The sequence below is a fragment of the Prunus dulcis genome, chromosome 4 (genome assembly GCF_902201215.1).
Source record: "Prunus dulcis chromosome 4, ALMONDv2, whole genome shotgun sequence".
Taxonomy (NCBI): Eukaryota; Viridiplantae; Streptophyta; class Magnoliopsida; order Rosales; family Rosaceae; genus Prunus; species Prunus dulcis.
In genome coordinates, this window is record NC_047653.1 from 4,023,464 (window position 1) to 4,040,392 (window position 16,929).

At 39.7% G+C, this 16,929-nt stretch overlaps 4 protein-coding genes and 2 non-coding genes across 6 annotated transcripts; all 6 read left to right on the forward strand.

Moving 5' to 3' along the window:
- The first annotated feature begins 212 nt into the window (after positions 1 to 212).
- LOC117624004 (3-oxoacyl-[acyl-carrier-protein] synthase I, chloroplastic) lies at positions 213 to 2,992 on the forward strand. Its single transcript, XM_034355103.1, has 7 exons — positions 213 to 904; positions 1,135 to 1,566; positions 1,759 to 1,932; positions 2,016 to 2,129; positions 2,237 to 2,338; positions 2,493 to 2,559; positions 2,652 to 2,992. Exons 1-7 carry the CDS (start codon positions 446 to 448, stop codon positions 2,717 to 2,719), a joined length of 1,416 nt encoding a protein of 471 aa, XP_034210994.1. The 5' UTR covers positions 213 to 445; the 3' UTR covers positions 2,720 to 2,992.
- A 632-nt stretch (positions 2,993 to 3,624) lies between these two features.
- LOC117624806 (DNA replication licensing factor MCM3) lies at positions 3,625 to 8,853 on the forward strand. The gene is made up of 18 exons (XM_034356264.1): positions 3,625 to 3,763; positions 3,894 to 3,994; positions 4,121 to 4,329; positions 4,621 to 4,751; positions 4,833 to 5,071; positions 5,171 to 5,407; positions 5,594 to 5,748; positions 5,840 to 6,048; positions 6,195 to 6,357; positions 6,434 to 6,636; positions 6,866 to 6,925; positions 7,014 to 7,103; positions 7,240 to 7,421; positions 7,596 to 7,655; positions 7,841 to 7,906; positions 8,015 to 8,153; positions 8,383 to 8,480; positions 8,569 to 8,853. The coding sequence occupies exons 1-17, from the start codon at positions 3,698 to 3,700 to the stop codon at positions 8,443 to 8,445; spliced, it is 2,373 nt and encodes a 790-aa protein (XP_034212155.1). The 5' UTR covers positions 3,625 to 3,697; the 3' UTR covers positions 8,446 to 8,480; positions 8,569 to 8,853.
- A 366-nt stretch (positions 8,854 to 9,219) lies between these two features.
- Positions 9,220 to 11,610, forward strand: LOC117626097 (uncharacterized protein At2g34460, chloroplastic-like). Its single transcript, XM_034357748.1, has 5 exons — positions 9,220 to 9,540; positions 9,652 to 9,870; positions 9,998 to 10,117; positions 10,598 to 10,870; positions 10,981 to 11,610. The coding sequence occupies exons 1-5, from the start codon at positions 9,268 to 9,270 to the stop codon at positions 11,143 to 11,145; spliced, it is 1,050 nt and encodes a 349-aa protein (XP_034213639.1). The 5' UTR covers positions 9,220 to 9,267; the 3' UTR covers positions 11,146 to 11,610.
- A 146-nt stretch (positions 11,611 to 11,756) lies between these two features.
- Positions 11,757 to 14,272, forward strand: LOC117626764 (uncharacterized protein At2g34460, chloroplastic-like). Its single transcript, XM_034358600.1, has 5 exons — positions 11,757 to 12,054; positions 12,181 to 12,393; positions 12,524 to 12,643; positions 13,570 to 13,842; positions 13,936 to 14,272. Exons 1-5 carry the CDS (start codon positions 11,887 to 11,889, stop codon positions 14,098 to 14,100), a joined length of 939 nt encoding a protein of 312 aa, XP_034214491.1. The 5' UTR covers positions 11,757 to 11,886; the 3' UTR covers positions 14,101 to 14,272.
- Positions 14,273 to 16,644: 2,372 nt separating this feature from the next.
- TRNAR-ACG lies at positions 16,645 to 16,717 on the forward strand. Its single transcript has one exon. It is a non-coding gene; the product is annotated as a tRNA-Arg (tRNA).
- A 90-nt stretch (positions 16,718 to 16,807) lies between these two features.
- Positions 16,808 to 16,891, forward strand: TRNAL-CAA. Its single transcript has one exon. It is a non-coding gene; the product is annotated as a tRNA-Leu (tRNA).
- The last annotated feature ends 38 nt before the right edge of the window (positions 16,892 to 16,929 follow it).

Consider the following 16,929-nt stretch of genomic DNA (forward strand, 5'->3'; position numbering starts at 1 on the left):
CAAGACCTTTTTTTTTTTTTTTTTTCTTGTGTGGCCTTTTTGTGAACAGATATCTTTCTTCATTTAAAAAGGGAGAAGAAACAAAAGAAGAAAGAAAAAGAAAAAAGGAATTTTGTATTTAAAATTGTGCAAATCAAGGGTCAAATATCTTTGTTGAAGACTTAAAGCTGCAGCAGCTCTACATTTCCCACCCACAGTGACGTGGCGCTTTTAGATATGGCAGGCAGAGGCAGCTGAAACCAAAACGCCCACTTCACACACACCGCACTTCACCCCCAAACTCTCCTCCTCCTTCCTACGAATAAAAACCAATCCAACAACACAACGCACAGCACGCAAGCACGAGATCACTCTCTCTCTCTCTCTCTCTCTCTCTCTCACTAACATCGTTGGCGTCGTCACCTCTCTCACTCCTCCCATTATCTCAGTCAATTAGTCAAGCACCATGCAGGCCCTCCAATCCTCTTCCCTCCGACCCGCTCCCCTGGACCCGATTCGGAAACGGACCCCCCATTTCCCCAGTGTCACTCCCAGACCCACCAGCTCGAGGCGCGTCTCATTCATCTCCGCCTCCTCGGCCCCGGCCGTGTCCGCCCCGAAGCGCGAGAAGGACCCGAAGAAGCGGGTAGTCATCACCGGCATGGGCCTCGTGTCCGTCTTCGGCAACGACGTCAATGCTTACTATGACAAGCTACTCGCCGGAGAGAGTGGCGTGGGTCCCATCGACCGGTTCGATGCGTCCAAGTTCCCGACCCGGTTCGGGGGCCAGATCCATGGGTTCTCGTCAGAGGGGTACATTGATGGCAAGAACGATCGACGACTGGACGATTGCCTTCGGTACTCCATTGTTGCTGGGAAGAAAGCTCTAGAGGATGCTGATCTTGGTGGCGACAAGCGCTCAAAGGTCATTGCTTTCTTTGAATGTACTAAATGGGTTATCTTTGAGATTGATTTGGTTTTAATTTCGTGTACCTAAGTAATAGTTTCTGTTAGAAACTGTGGATCTGGGGTGTTAGTGCTTTGCTAATTGTGTGTCATGCATAAGAGGAATTGTTGGCATCTTTAAAGTGTTGATTTTGTTCTCTGAACTCTGTACATGACTTTCTAAAATGGTTGGTTTTGCTTTGCTTACAGCTTGATAAATCGCGGGCTGGGGTGCTTGTTGGATCAGGAATGGGTGGTCTTACTGTCTTTTCTGATGGTGTCCATGCATTGATAGAAAAAGGCCACAGGAAAATAACCCCATTTTTCATTCCTTATGCTATTACAAACATGGGGTCTGCGTTGCTTGGTATTGATCTGGGTTTTATGGGACCAAATTATTCGATTTCGACTGCTTGTGCTACTTCAAATTACTGTTTCTATGCTGCTGCGAATCACATTCGTCGAGGTGAGGCTGATTTGATGATTGCTGGCGGAACCGAAGCTGCCTTAATTCCTGTTGGTCTTGGAGGTTTTGTTGCGTGCAGGGCCTTATCTCAGAGAAATGATGATCCAAAAACTGCTTCAAGGCCATGGGACAAAGATAGAGATGGATTTGTTATGGGTGAAGGTGCCGGAGTATTGGTAAAAGCCTGGTTTGATTGTTTTAACGTAGAAGCAAAATGATTATATGATCCCCTGTAAATACTGTGTCTCTAAACAATCGTTATGCCATTGAAGTGTCCTATCAAAAGGATGATGAATCTTAATTTGAGCTCTTTTTCTTTGTTTAAATGATTTCAAACATAACATCTGAGGTTTGATTTTTGTTGACAGGTAATGGAGAGCTTGGAACATGCAACAAAACGAGGTGCACCAATTATTGCCGAGTACTTGGGAGGGGCTATAAACTGTGATGCTTATCATATGACTGATCCAAGAGCTGATGGGCTTGGTGTGTCTACATGCATAGAGAGAAGCCTTGAAGATGCTGGTGTGTCACCTGAGGAGGTGCTTTCTGCATCCTTAATCCTTTCTTATGTTAGTGCTTGTTTCTTGGCATTGTTTGTTGAATTACTCCCTCACCTCATCAGGTTAACTACATCAATGCGCATGCCACTTCCACTCTTGCTGGTGACTTGGCTGAGATAAATGCTATAAAGAAGGTGTTCAAGAACACTAGAGATATTAAAATCAATGCAACTAAGGCAATCTCTCTCTCTCTCTCTCTCTCTCTCTCTATCTCTATCTCTTTCTCTCATTTGTATGATGTGGCCCTCCTAACTATGTTTCTCTTGTCTGTACGTTGTTTCAGTCTATGATAGGGCACTGTCTTGGTGCTTCTGGGGGTTTGGAAGCTATTGCTACAGTTAAAGCCATAACAACGGGATGGCTGCATCCTTCCATAAATCAATTTGTACGTGATACTTTTAATTTCTGTGTTCAATCGTTTTTGTTTCTGAGGGTTTTGAAGAAATTGCCACAGCATGGGATTAGTTTAACTTCTCTATTTAAAACATTACACTTATAGTAATATGGTTTCTGACTGTGGCATGTTCTTTTCTAAACAGAATCCAGAGCCTTCAGTGGAGTTTGACACTGTTGCCAATGTAAAGAAGCAGCATGAAGTAAATGTTGGTATGAAGCCCACACCTTCAAACTCCCTTATCATTTATATTTTTCAATTGCCTAATACCAATATACTTACTAAACTTTTATACTGTTTACAGCCATATCAAACTCATTTGGATTTGGTGGACATAACTCTGTCGTTGCCTTTTCTGCATTCAAGCCCTGATCATCCCAGCTTGTGTTCAAGTTTTGTACTACATCAAATGTTGCTTAGAGGAGATCTTAAATTGTTTCTGAGGCAGAGCTTCATCCTTTTACTTTTGAGGCCACTTGTAGTTTTGTAATAATTCAAAGTTACTCTCTATTTTAAAGACGCAAGTCAGTTTTAGTTACAAGGTTCTGTGAGTCTAGTAGGATAATGTTTTTTCTCTTCACTTTTGAATGATGTGGTGGTTAGTGTGAAATTGTTGTATGAAATGGAAGGCTGTTTTGATACATTCTTTGAATACTGAGTCCGGCAAACCGTTTGGCAAAACCATCATGGTAAGTAATTCACCAATTTCGCATGGTGTAGCTTTTCAAGATGTACCTATTATAAAGTGTGACTAAACATGAATAGAGAAAATCAGGAAATACATTAAGAATGGAGGATTAGTCGGATCGGGTCGAAATCGATATCTAGTCGATTTCGACGGCACCTGAAGCCGTGCTACATGACTTTTCTCTTTGGAAATCAAATACATGACTCAAATGGTTCTGTGTAGTGTTGGTCCTCTTTTTGCAGCTTGTGTTTGAACCAAAAAACTCTTGTTCCTCCGGAAGAAAAATGTTCAGGGAAAGTAGGTGGTGAAAGATACTCAAATTCAATATATGACTCGCAATTTGAAATGGTTAAATGTATAACACAGTTATATAAATTAAAATAATTAAAAATTGTATTTAATTGGGTTGAAAATTTAGAAGGGAACAAATAAATAAATGAAAGTTACATATGTCGTTTAAGCGACAGCGTGGCACGAAAAAAATTATTGGCGCCAAAGAAAGGGCAAAGCTCCCCCATTTTCCCGCCAAAATAAAATACCCTAAGTCTGGAAAAAAGCAATGCGATAGCATTAGCACTAAGCAGTTGCTCTCTCGAATCTCCATCTCATCGCCGGTCTTCTCTTTACTTCGTTTTTCCTGAAAAATTCAAGATTGAAGAAAAATGGACATCAGCGATGAAGTTAGGGCTGCTCACAGGCGAGAGCTACTGGCCTTCTTGGAAGATGGCGTATGTCCTCCTCCCCAATCTCAAATCCTCTCTGTCTCTCACACTCACAATCTCTCGCTCTCTCTCTCTCTCTCTCTCTCTCTCTCTCTCTCTCTCTCTCTTGTTACTAATTTGGTAGAGAAATGAACAGATATACTTGGACGAAATCAGGGCCATCATCAACCACAACCGCCGCCGACTCATCGTGGACATATCCCATCTCCACTCCTACGGCGACGACATTGGTGCCAGGTTCATTCTCTTTTCTCAGCAACCAAACACGGAATAATCCTAGCTTTGCTCAAGTTACTATAGCCCCATAAGAATTTCAGAAGAATCCTAGTTTTATTTTGCTTTACTTCTATGTCCCTTTTTCAGGATTCTGAGAATTCCAAGTGATTATCTGCAATCGTTTAACGATGCGGCCACGGAAATTGCTAACAGGATCGACCCGAGGTACCTGAAGCAAGGGGAGCAACTTCTGGTGGGGTTTCAAGGCCCTTTTGTCTCGCGCCGTGTTACGCCTAGAGATTTGCTCTCCGAGTACATTGGATCCATGGTTTGTGTCCACGGCATTGTCACCAAATGTACTATCTTCTTCCTTCTACTTTACTTTCATTTCATTCTCAATTCAAATATGAGCATTCTTGATTAGAAAGAAGAAAAAAAAAAAGGGGGGTGTGGAAGGTGAAGAAGGGGAGGGAACGATTTTGTGGGTAATTCGAGGTCTGGGTGGTGTTGATTTGGGCCAGAAAACCATAAACCTCAAGCTGTTTCTTTTGCCTAATTTTCGGCACAACTAATGAACTATGAAGCAATATTTTTGTCGGCAATATTAGGAATGGGCGAGTCTAACCTGGTAACTAACTCATTTGTAGGTTCTCTTGTGAGGCCAAAAGTTGTTAAAAGTGTTCACTTCTGCCCTACAACAGGAAACTTCACCACTCGTGAATACCGAGACATTACATCCAATATGGGTTTGCCTACAGGATCCGTTTATCCAACAAGGGTAATCTCAATTGTTTCTGCTTTAATGATATCTATTTCTATCATCGGAGAAGGGCCTCTTATAAAAAAACTTTTGCCACAGGACGAAAATGGTAACTTATTGGTGACTGAGTATGGATTATGCAAATACAAAGATCATCAAACTTTATCAATGCAAGAAGTTCCTGAGAATTCTGCGCCTGGTCAGCTTCCGCGAACGGTAGATGTCATAGTTGAGGACGACCTGGTTGATGCATGCAAACCTGGAGACCGTGTGGCAATTGTAGGGATATACAAAGCTCTTCCTGGTAAAAGCAAGGGAAGTGTGAATGGAGTATTCAGGTAGCTTCAACCATGACGACTTCTTAAACTATCATCTTGGTTTCTCTTATCAATAGTGTTTTCTAGTTTTAAACTTGACTTGTTGGCCTTGTTGTGTAGGACTGTTCTCATAGCAAACAATGTTTCACTGCTCAACAAAGAAGCAAATGCACCAATTTACAGCCCTGATGACATAAGTAACATAAAAAAGATAGCAGACAGAGGTGATACATTTGACCTGCTTGGTAATTCACTGGCACCTTCTATTTATGGACATTCATGGATAAAGAAAGCAGTGATATTATTAATGCTTGGTGGGATGGAAAAGAACTTAACGAATGGCACTCACCTACGAGGGTAAGTTATGATTCAACTTGACGTGTTGGATGGATATTTTACTGTCTTAATTATGCTCAACTATCTGATCCGTCCCTTTTTCTCTTTTCTATTTTCTTTTCTTTTGCCTTTTGCTCTAAGGCCATGCCTAAGTGCTCCTCTAGCATAAAAATGAATCTTGATAAGGCAATGTCGTTTTTCTTTTAGTGACATTAACATGATGATGGTTGGTGATCCTTCTGTTGCCAAGTCTCAACTTCTAAGAGCAATCCTGAATATCGCTCCCTTGGCAATATCTACTACGGGCCGGGGTTCTTCTGGTGTTGGCTTGACAGCTGCTGTCACTTCAGATCAAGAGACAGGTATTGTAACATATTCATCTCCTGCAGTTGCACTTTAGCATTATAAGATGTTATTAGCAGGCATATAGTATACTAATCTCTCTGTTATTAGGAGAGAGAAGGCTAGAAGCTGGTGCAATGGTTCTTGCTGATCGTGGTGTTGTCTGTATTGATGAATTTGACAAAATGAACGATCAAGATCGTGTTGCCATACATGAAGTTATGGAGCAGCAGACTGTAACTATCGCCAAAGCTGGTATCCATGCATCCCTCAATGCACGATGCAGTGTGGTGGCTGCTGCAAATCCCATATATGGTTCTGTAAGTGGCACAACTAATGGTCATCAACAACCATTTAAATGCATATTTGCAAATTTTTTTATTTCTTTCTGAATCTTGTGTTTTATTTATTTATTTAGTTTTAGTTTTTTTTTTTTTCTAATGCTGGTTGTTGTATGAGTGCGCAGTATGACCGTTCATTGACACCAACAAAGAATATTGGACTTCCAGACTCTTTGCTTTCTCGTTTCGATTTACTGTTTATTGTATTGGATCAAATGGATCCTGATATTGACCGCCAAGTCTCAGAGCATGTGTTGCGCATGCATCGGTATCGTTCTGCAACTGGAGGTAGTAAAGCAGTAATCTCTTGCTTAAGTTTTATGATTTTTAAGAAGTATAAAATAAATTTTACTTATAAGTGCAGGTGATGCAATGCTTGATGGGAGCTCAGTATATGGAAGAGAAGAAGAAAATGAAAATGACACATCCGTATTTGTTAAGTATAACCGTATGCTACATGGGAAAAAAACAGAAAGGGGTCGGAAGCGTGATACCCTCACAATCAAGTTTCTTAAAAAGTACATTCATTATGCCAAGCATAGGATTCAGCCTGATCTGACTGATGAGGTGCTAATGTTTTACTTGTTAATTTATTTACCTTAATGAGATGTCTATGTTTTCCCTTTGTCTCGTCATTTGCGTTGCTTATTTTCAGATCCTGTTATTGCAATCTGCCATACCAAATAATCTCTTCTTGCAGGGAGCCTTTTCAGTTAGTTATGAACTTGTCTTCCCAACCAATCATTGCATTATGAGGCTATCTGACAACTAACAGCAACTCTTTTTTTCCCAATAGGCATCTGAACAAATTGCAACAGCATATGCAGAACTCAGAAATGCCGGCTCAAATGCAAAGGTCAGCATTTGTCATCACTGTACGTATGAGACATGATCAATGCAATGTCTGTTTCTGATTATCACCTGATATTATCTTTGCTATTCAGACTGGAGGAACACTTCCAATTACTGCCAGAACTTTAGAAACTATAATTCGTCTCTCAACAGCTCATGCAAAATTGAAGTTGAGCAGAAAGGTGACTTGTCAACTTTAATTATTTTATAAGGATCTAATAGGATTAGTTCATTTTGCTCTTTCATTTATCACAGAAATCAGAATTATGGTTTCTTCAGTGTTCAAAGTCAAGGTAAAGGGTAAATCTGCCTTCACAGGTTTCAAAGTCTGATGTTGATGCTGCTCTTCAAGTTTTAAATTTTGCAATATATCACAAAGAGTTGACTGACATGGAGGACCGGGAGCAAGAAAGAGAGAGAGAATTGGAGAGGAATGGCAGAGCTGCCCATCGCGCAAGTGGAAATGATGGATCTGGAAATGTTACTGCTAATGAAGAACAGTAAGTTTTTACTTTTCAGAAATGTTCTATTTGTATAAAATGATATAATCTCTGTTGTATAACTAGACCACCGAAAATCTATAAGTTCTTTCTTCCTTTTTCCATTAAATAACATTGCTATTGCTGTTGAATTCACAACCTTCAGCTGACCTCTTTCTCTCTTGGTTCTTGCAGAGCTGACCATTCTGCAGGTCAGAATGATGGGTCTGGCAACGTTACTGCTAATAATGAAGGGTAAGTGTTTTCTTTTTCTTCAGAAATTGCCTGTTCGTATTAACTGATGTAATCTCTGTTGTATAACTGTGCCCCCATGGTATCTGTAAGTCCTTTCTTCACTTTTCCCTTATTACGCCATTGGTAGTGCTGTCAAATTCACAACATTCAGTTGACTTTTTTCCTCTTGGTTTTCCCTGTGTTAGTTCAACTGATGCCATGGAAGTCGATGACCCTCCTGCCGAATCTGCTATTGATATTTCTCCTGAAAGGTCTGCCTGGCAGCGCAAAGTTGCTCTTCTGTTTTCTTGTTAATTCCATATCTGAGTTATCTGTTTCTAATTCCAATTCACTTTCCTTTATTCCCTCTCCGCCCACAGAATCAAAGCATTTAATGATTCTGTAAATCAACTAATGAAACAAAAGTTACAAAGCATATCCATTGAGGACTTAGAGAACGTTGTCAATTCCGGAGCAGATTTCTGTTACTCTAGGGCGGAAATAACATTGCTGTTACAGGTAAAGTTTTCAATCATTGAATTCATTGGAAGAAATATTATAATCAAATGTGGTAACTTCAGTCTTTAGGTTTATGACAACAAGATTGACTTTTTTATTCTTCATTTTGTAATTTTTTGAGCTAGTATCTTGTGTATGATGATGCCTGTGTCCAGTTTGCTTTAATATGAATCGTGAGTTGCCTGCTAAAGAAAAGGAAAAATCATAACAGCAACTTCAAAATTTTCAGGAACTTCAAGCCAATAACATAGTGATGGTAAGCGATGGAACAGTGTTTATGATACTATCATGAGTTGCTAAAGGATCACCTGCAACATGTAATGCAAGGTAATCCAGTGGATTATTACTTCAAACGAATGTACTTCCCCCAAAATAGGATACTTTATTTGATTTTAATAAAGTAAGGAAATTTCAGGGCACAGCGGAAACGTCACTTTTGGAGGGGAACATATATCTTTGGTACTTCTGTTGTTGGCCGCGATGTATCTGCTTTGCCCGTGGTTCTTGAACGTGAAATTTAGAAGTAGATTTTTAGTGATGTAATCTTTGGATCATCTATTTTGCCCTGTTAATCCATTTGCTCTCTCGCCCTTTGAGTTGTAACTTAAAGAACATTTCTCCATATTCGCTTTATAACATATGCACAAATTTGTGACCTTAAAAATGTTCATCAGAACGCTTTATTGAAGGTGGAAAAAAATCAAGTAATGCTGCACTGCCGTATGGCCCATGTCATATGCATCTTTGCTTTTAAGAAATTTAGAACCAATTAGTTTGCAAAATTCCTTGAGGTGTTATTTTAGATATGAAATTTATTCATCTCCTTCATTTTTATGTAAGTGAAGACTTTTTAACTCAGAAAAACAAGAACAAAAACCGAGGATTTAGTATTGAGGAGTGGGCTTAGGACCGAACGGAAAACATGGGCTTTGGACCAGAAAGAAAACTTGCTGAAAATATGTCAAGTTAGGAATTAGGGTTAATTCAATGTAATGGATTTGGAAATAATGATTATTGCTATAAACCACCAAAAAGAAAAGAAAGTAGTTGCTCAATGTAGCGCAGAACTGGAACGTGATGAAGCGAAGGCAAGAGGGAAGCCATTGCAAGGAGAATGAAGTTACAGAGCCACAGCCACAGCGCAATGGCATGCAATGACAGCAGGCTGTTTAGACTTGGAGGGCAAGAAATAAGTAGGAACCCTCCTCTGCCTCTCACTCTCAGGAAACCTCCTCGCCGTCTCTGCACTGTTCAATGCTCCCACAGCAACCATAGCCTTCCCTACCCTCCTTCTCTTTCCATAATCAAATCCACAAGCAAAGTCTTCTCTGCAATCTCCAACTCTCTCCCCAATATCATGTCTTTTCTCACCTCTGATTCCACCAAGGTACCTCTCTCTCTCTCTGATGTATTCCTTCTCTTTTCTTTTAATTTGTACTAAAACTGAAGAATGCCATCAATGCCGGTGTTAGCTTATTGTGTTTATCTCCTTTTTCAGATGGAAGGGAGTGACTTTACAGAGGAAGTTACTGAAGCAACTGAAATCTATATCAACGCCATTGGAAAAAAGAAGATATTTGTGGCCGGTGCCACTGGAAGTACCGGCAAAAGAATTGTTGAGCGGCTACTGGCTAAAGGTTTTCGAGTTAAAGCTGGAGTTCGAGACTTGGACAAAGCCAAAACTAGCCTTCCCCAAGACAATCCAGCTCTTCAAATTGTGAGTTTCTTGAGAATTTCAAGTGGAGGCATGAATTCATGCTGGAAACTCAATTGGGTCTCTTCTGTTTTTGGGAATGTTTAATGTATTTGATCTTGGATGACATAACGCATGTATTTGTTTGTAGGTGAAAGCTGATGTGACAGAGGGTTCTGCCAAGCTAGCAGATGCAATAAGTGACGATTCAGAAGCAGTAATTTGTGCCACGGGATGTCGCTCTGGATGGGATTTGTATGCTCCATGGAAGGTCAGTTTGATTCTGTATTTGTGGAATTAACATCTATTCCCATTTCACACATGGAGCAAAATCATTATATACTGTATCACTGGTTTTGACTGATGTATGAATGCATGTTTCTAATGGATATCTTAAGATTTTCACTTTAAACATTTGTGGTACATATTAACATTCATGGAAACCTAAGGTTGCACGACCTTTTACTTGAGGTAAGCTGATAACTGCAAACATGTCTCTGCTACACAATCTTATAGCCACTTTTCAATTGATTACACCTCCCTACAATACGTGTTGACTAATGCTTAAAATTTATGTTGGTGAAACTCAAAGTCTTAGCCTTTGGCTAGCTACTTTTTCTTTGCTTCAGTGCAGTTTGACATGAGAATATCAGTATAGTCCTAGAATTGCAAGTTTGCATTTTTCCTTTGGTGCACTTGTTGATATTGATGTTAATGTTATGCGGTCTGTAAAAAGGTTATTTCACTACAGGTTGATAATTTGGGCACCGTCAACCTTGTAGATGCTTGCCGGAAACTTGGTGTGAAAAGGTTTATCCTTGTGAGTTCCCTTTTAGTCAATGGAGCAGCAATGGGGCAGATACTCAACTCAGCTTACATCTTTCTTAATGTTTTTGGACTGACCTTAATTGCAAAGCTTCGGGCAGAGGATTATATTAGGGAGTCTGGTATGAACTATACGATTATAAGGCCTGGTGGGTTGAGAAATGAGCCTCCAACAGGAAATCTTGTGATGGAGCCAGAGGTAATCTATACAAATTTTAGGCAGACTTTATGAATTTTCCCATTTAATCTTGTGAAGTACTAAAAACTGAGTTGTTTCGATTTAATGCTCTCTCTGATCTTTCTTTGTAGGACACTCTCTACGAAGGCACAATCTCCAGAGATCAGGTTGCAGAAGTAGCTATTGAAGCATTAGTTCGTCCCCAAGCATCTTACAAGGTTGTAGAGATAGTTGCACGTGCCGATGCCCCCAAGCGTTCATATGGGGATCTTTTTAGTTCTATCACGCAACGGTGACCTCTGAGTTTGATTCCAAAACATTATGTTGGCACAGTAGTGTCCCATTTTTCAGAAGCCTTTCTGATGATGGCAGATATCCCAGCAACATCTCCAAGAGCAATGGTCACTTTTGAAAGAAGCGAAATTCACACGCACAATGATGTAGATGGTGAAAGCCATGGCCATTCTGCAACCCTGCATATCTGATTACTAGTTCTTTATGAACTTGAACTTTAGAAGTGGGTTTTGCTTTTGTTTGACAAAAATGAGAATGCAGAGAGTGAGTTTTATAGGGAGGGTCTGTGGAGTTGGCTACTGAGAAGAAGCTGCCAAGCTGCTACATTATGTTGTTTTATTTAACCACAAACAAAATCATTTGAGGCTGGTGTGGCCTTTCACATAGTTTCATAGGATCATCTGCTTGTATTTTGGCTTTATCAGCTGCTACATTATGCTGCCTCTATAAAAAACGAGGTTCCTTTGGGTTTTAAGATTAAGGATTTTTGAATTTATAAAATTTTATATTTTCTATTAATTAAACGGGTTAAAGTTTAGTATTTATCATATAGCGGCAGACAAAATAAACAAAAATAAAAATAAAAAGAAGTAAAGTGAAAACACTGATGTGGAAGTTTGCAGACCCACAGTTTCACACCGCAAATGTCATGCAAAGACAGGGACCGTTTTGATTGGAACTTGGACTTGGGCTTGGAGGACAAGAAAGAAATAAGTGAGTGTTAAGACTGTAAGATAAAGCAAATGGCAGCTCCTCTGCCTCTCATTTTCAGGAACCCTCCTCTCCGTCTCTGCACTCACCATCTTCTCTACCCTCCTCTTTCCATAGCCAGAACCTCAACCAAACCTTTCTCTCTAATTTCCTACTCTCCCACCAACACCAGGTCCTTTCCCATCATTAATTCCACTCAGGTATCTATCTCTCTCTCTCTCTCTCTCTCTCTCTCTCTCTCTCCTGTACCCTTTTGTATTGGTCCTATAACTGAGTGTTGAAGAATGCCCTTAATGTTAGTATTACTATGTTGATCTCTGTTTTAGATGGAAGGGGATGAAATTACAGAGGAAATTACTGAGACAACTCAAACCAATGTAGTTGGGAAGAAGAAATTTTTTGTAGCTGGTGCCACTGGAAATACTGGTAAAACAATTGTTGAGCAGCTACTGGCTAAGGGGTTTGCAGTTAAAGCTGGAGTTCGAAACGTGGAGAAAGCCAAAGCTAGCCTTCCCCAAGACAACCCAGCTCTTCAAATTGTGAGTTTCTTCAAAATTGGAAATTCTGGTATTAATTCATGCTGGAAACTTAATTGGGTCTCTTTTGTTTTGGGGAATGATTACTTTATTGGGTTTTGGATGAAATGATTTCTTGTGTTTGTTTGTGTAGGTGAAAGCAGATGTGACAGAGGGTTCTGCCAAGCTAGCAGAAGCGATAAGTGATGATTCAGAAGCAGTAATTTGTGCCACAGGATTTAGCTATGGATGGGATTTGTTTGCTCCATGGAAGGTCACTTTGATTGTTTATCTGTGCAATTAGCATCTATTTCCTTCACTTTGTGGTGCAACTTTTATCTTTATGAAGTCCTTTAATTTTCGATTGAGGTAATTATGCAAAGGGGTTATTTGTTTAAGTTCAATCTTAACCAAATGTCGTGAGTTGGTAGATTTTGTTAGGAGTTAAATGCATATTGGTGTGTAATCTTTATCCGAGAGCAGGTCAATAGCTAAAGAAGGTTGATTTTCATGATGTATTATTCTAGTTGTCTAATCTTTATCCGAGAAAGTAACATCTAGTGGAAAACTTTTACTGAATGAGGCCTCTCCAGATGATTAACAAGGTTCATAGACTGTGCCATCAGACACTGGTTCTGGTCAGGAAAGAATTTGATTAACAGCTTCTTCATTAGAAGAGTCACCGTTCTGGGGTTTTAAGTTATTATGCGTGTGTTTTTTAATCAGTATGTATCATAAGATTTTCACTTTAGACATTTACAGGCAGTTAAACATAAAGTTTGCACAACCTTCTACTTGAGGCTGAGTTGATACCTGCAGAAGAAAACAGATTTGGTATACAATCTTATAGCAATGTTGCAGTTCATTGCACCTCCCTAGGATAGATTTGTTTGCATTACTTTTACGTTAGCAATTGAGTGATGCTTGAAATATACGTCTGTGGAATCCGGATTATTAGCCTCTGGCTAGTAATTGAAGGAACATGCCTTGCTCAAACATCTAGTGAAAAACGAGCTCACACTTTGCCTTTACTTCAGTACAGATTTCTATTCTTATGCCACTAATATTTAATGGTTCTGTATATGCACAACTCAGAGATTTGATATTCCTAGAATTGCACATCTGAATTTGTTTTTTCTCTGGTGTACTTTGTGCTATTTGATAATATGTTGATGTCTGAAAAAGGTTATTTCAATACAGGTTGATAATTTTGGCACAGTCAACCTTGTTGAAGCGTGCCGTAAACTTGGTGTGAACAGGTTTATTCTTGTCAGTTCCATCTTAGTCAACGGAGCAGCAATGGGGCAGATTCTCAATCCAGCTTACATATTCCTTAATGTTTTTGGACTGACCTTAATAGCAAAGCTTCAGGCAGAGCAATATATCAGGAAATCTGGTATAAACTATACAATAATAAGGCCTGGGGGGTTGAAAAATGATCCTCCCACAGGAAACCTTGTGATGGAGCCAGAGGTAACACAATCTGTGATAATTTTTCCCCATTTAGTTTTGTTACTAAAAGCTGAATTGCTTTAACTTAATGTTCTTTCTGATCTCTCTTGGTAGGACACTCTTTCTGATGGCAGTATCTCCAGAGATCTGGTTGCAGAAGTAGCTATAGAGGCATTAGTAAATCCTGAAGCATCTTACAAGGTTGTGGAGATTGTTTCGCGTCCTGATGCCCCGAAGCGTTCATATGAGGATCTTTTTGGCTCCATCAAGCAACGGTGACCTTTGATCACTGAGTTTGCTTCCAGATTATTATGTTGGCATATTAGTATCCCAAATTTTAGTAGCCTTCTCATGGAAGATATATATGTGCTTGCCTATAATGTTCCTTTTGCATTATCGTTTCTTTTAGTTACTTTGGTATATATGAATCTGGCAACGGATTATTGTTCCATTCCATCGTCTTCCTTTCTTAACATAGATGAAAGAAGAATTGACATTAAATCTAACAATAATTGGCAAAAGTAGTAACATTATGGACCTGATTTCTTGAATCAAATTAGTTCATCATATTGAACGGCACTTCAAAAAGAAATGAACAAGAAAATAATGGAATCAAATAAACAAAATTAAAAGAACCAAGCCACCAGAGAAGCCATGGCACCTAGTGCAGCAGGAACACCCAGAGCTGCTGCTGCGCTTTCCATTGGTGATGGCGCAGCAGCATCTTCAGCAGCAACCGTGGCCCCGAAAGAAGCGAAGCTCACAAGAACAATCATGTAGATGGTGAAAATCATGGCCAATTTGCAACCCTCCATTTTTTCTGATCACTAATTCTCAATTAGCAACTAGAAATAACGAGGCAGTGCTAATGATCTGTAATAAGCAGAAGTGTAGAAGTGGGTTATGGTTTTGGTTTGATGAAAATGAGAATGCTTAATTGGGTTTTATAGGGGGGGTTTTATGGATTTAAGCCAATAAGAATCTGCCAGCTGCCACATTATGTTGCTTTAACCACAAACAAAATCATTTGAGGGTGGTGTTGTGCCCTTTCATTTAAATCCTGTACCAGCCTGTCTTTCAAATTGCAAGATTAGCGGAATCACTCTTTCCAGACAATTGCTTCGAATATTTGAATAATTTTCAGTGCCATGCATGTGACATTTTGAGCTTTGTGCTGTACACACATTATTAGGGTCTTTTGGGCCGCAAATTAAAGCCCACATACTAGCAAACGGGCCCATCCAAATTAAAACCCAATTTTCGGTAAAGCGGATATATTTTCACTTTGCACTTGAGTTTGAATCTCACTCTTCATCATTAAGCCGACATACTAGCAAATGGGCCCATCATTAAAACCCATATTGGGCCTATCAATTTAAAGCTCATTTACTATTTTTATTTTTATACAAACAATAATTTATTTTAATTTAATTTAAAGGAAATATAAAGTAAAAGAGAGAGAATGATGAAATATTCAAAATACCAGAAAATGCCTTTGGTTAATACAAATATTAATAATTGAAATTATTAATAAGGATAATATGGAAAATTCATACTTTTTTATATTAAAAAAATTAAAAATTAAAAGAAAAATCAGATAATAATCTTATTTTTATGAAACACAAGTACCTATTATTTTTTTTAATTCTAAAATAAATTTTAATTTTAAAAAAAAAAAACCTCTCATACGAAAACGCATGCGAAGAGGCTAATTTAATTTAAAGAAAATTCAAACCTGAAAATACATTCGCTTTACTCAACTAGACTAATCAACTTGACCAATCACACGTATTTACAAAGCCATTTACTATCCACTAACATCCATTTCAGTGAGCTCAAACTCTCCACTTTTTTTTAACCCAAAAAACAACTCTCTACTTTCTCTCTCTAGAGACTAAGAAATGAGTCACTGTCAGCCGAAATATCGGCGAGTCGTGCCGGCGGCGACAACAAAGCTCCGAGAAATAGAAGTGATGATAATCTCGGCGCAAGACCTGAAGAACGTGAAGCACGTGACGCAGGTAAGAGCGTACGCGGTGGTGTACGTGGAGAAGGAATACCACGCTGCAAGGACGGGCGTGGACGAGCAGGGCGGGACCAACCCCACGTGGAACGAGGTCGTTGAGGTGAAGTTCCGGGAGGACCTGCTGGAGAACGACGTGCTAGCGGCGCTGAACGTGGACATCTACGCGCATGGGCGCGTGAGGGAGAAGCCGGTGGGCAGCGCCAGGGTGCTGCTGTGCGACGTTTTGAAGGGCGGGGACGAGCGGGAGCCGGCGGATAATCCAGTGCAGTGCATGACGGTGCAAGTGTGGAGGCCGTCTGGTAGGCCCCACGGGCTGCTGAACCTGTGGGTCCCGCCGACAGGGAGGTTCTTGATGAGGAGGGAGTCTTTATCGTTTAGTGCAAGGGAAGCGGTGGACGGTGAAGAGGTGGAGGTGGAGGTGGAAGAGGAGCCTGTGGTGAAAGGTGGCGAGGAGGCATAGGTTTTGGTGTTGCGGTTGATGTGTCAGTAATGTGCATGCAGGACACGTAGAGCTATTCAGTTTCTCATGCATGCACTGCTAGTGCTTTGTTTAATTATGTTATATTATGTTTTTTTTCTTGGTGGGGTTTGTTTAATTATGTTGAATTTTGACCATTTTACTCCTTTTTTTTTTCTTATTTTATTTATCTGCCTCATAAATAAAAAAATTATTCAGAAGAATAATTTTAATTCAAGGTAATTACAACGATATTAGTTCCTTTAAAGGTTCGATTTCACAACTTGCCTTGATTCTATCTTACCACAAATATAATGACAAAGCTAGGATACCAACAAGCGACTCTGTGGCCCAATGGATAAGGCGCTGGTCTACGGAACCAGAGATTCTGGGTTCGATCCCCAGCAGAGTCGTCTCGACTTTGGTTTTTAAATATTTTTATTTTTATATTGTACTGCCATTGTATTAGTTAAGTTATTTATTCTGAAGGATTACAACCATCAGTCAGGATGGCCGAGTGGTCTAAGGCGCCAGACTCAAGTTCTGGTCTTCGAAAGAGGGCGTGGGTTCAAATCCCACTTCTGACATCAATATTTTTTTGGGAGATTCACTGTTATATCTAATA

What these genes read in the sequence shown, in the direction of transcription:
- LOC117624004 (XM_034355103.1), top strand. Translation starts at nt 446, where the DNA reads ATGCAGGCCCTCCAATCCTCTTCCCTCCGACCCGCTCCCCTGGACCCG. An exon ending in GTGGCGACAAGCGCTCAAAG is followed by an intron (nt 905 to 1,134) that starts GTCATTGCTTTC and finishes CTTTGCTTACAG; the next exon opens with CTTGATAAATCGCGGGCTGG. An exon ending in CTGGTGTGTCACCTGAGGAG is followed by an intron (nt 1,933 to 2,015) that starts GTGCTTTCTGCA and finishes TCACCTCATCAG; the next exon opens with GTTAACTACATCAATGCGCA.
- LOC117624806 (XM_034356264.1), top strand. Translation starts at nt 3,698, where the DNA reads ATGGACATCAGCGATGAAGTTAGGGCTGCTCACAGGCGAGAGCTACTG. An exon ending in GTATCGTTCTGCAACTGGAG is followed by an intron (nt 6,358 to 6,433) that starts GTAGTAAAGCAG and finishes TTATAAGTGCAG; the next exon opens with GTGATGCAATGCTTGATGGG. An exon ending in GTTACTGCTAATAATGAAGG is followed by an intron (nt 7,656 to 7,840) that starts GTAAGTGTTTTC and finishes TCCCTGTGTTAG; the next exon opens with TTCAACTGATGCCATGGAAG.
- LOC117626097 (XM_034357748.1), top strand. Translation starts at nt 9,268, where the DNA reads ATGAAGTTACAGAGCCACAGCCACAGCGCAATGGCATGCAATGACAGC. An exon ending in TCACCTCTGATTCCACCAAG is followed by an intron (nt 9,541 to 9,651) that starts GTACCTCTCTCT and finishes CTCCTTTTTCAG; the next exon opens with ATGGAAGGGAGTGACTTTAC. An exon ending in ATTTGTATGCTCCATGGAAG is followed by an intron (nt 10,118 to 10,597) that starts GTCAGTTTGATT and finishes ATTTCACTACAG; the next exon opens with GTTGATAATTTGGGCACCGT.
- LOC117626764 (XM_034358600.1), top strand. Translation starts at nt 11,887, where the DNA reads ATGGCAGCTCCTCTGCCTCTCATTTTCAGGAACCCTCCTCTCCGTCTC. An exon ending in ACAACCCAGCTCTTCAAATT is followed by an intron (nt 12,394 to 12,523) that starts GTGAGTTTCTTC and finishes TTGTTTGTGTAG; the next exon opens with GTGAAAGCAGATGTGACAGA. An exon ending in ATTTGTTTGCTCCATGGAAG is followed by an intron (nt 12,644 to 13,569) that starts GTCACTTTGATT and finishes ATTTCAATACAG; the next exon opens with GTTGATAATTTTGGCACAGT.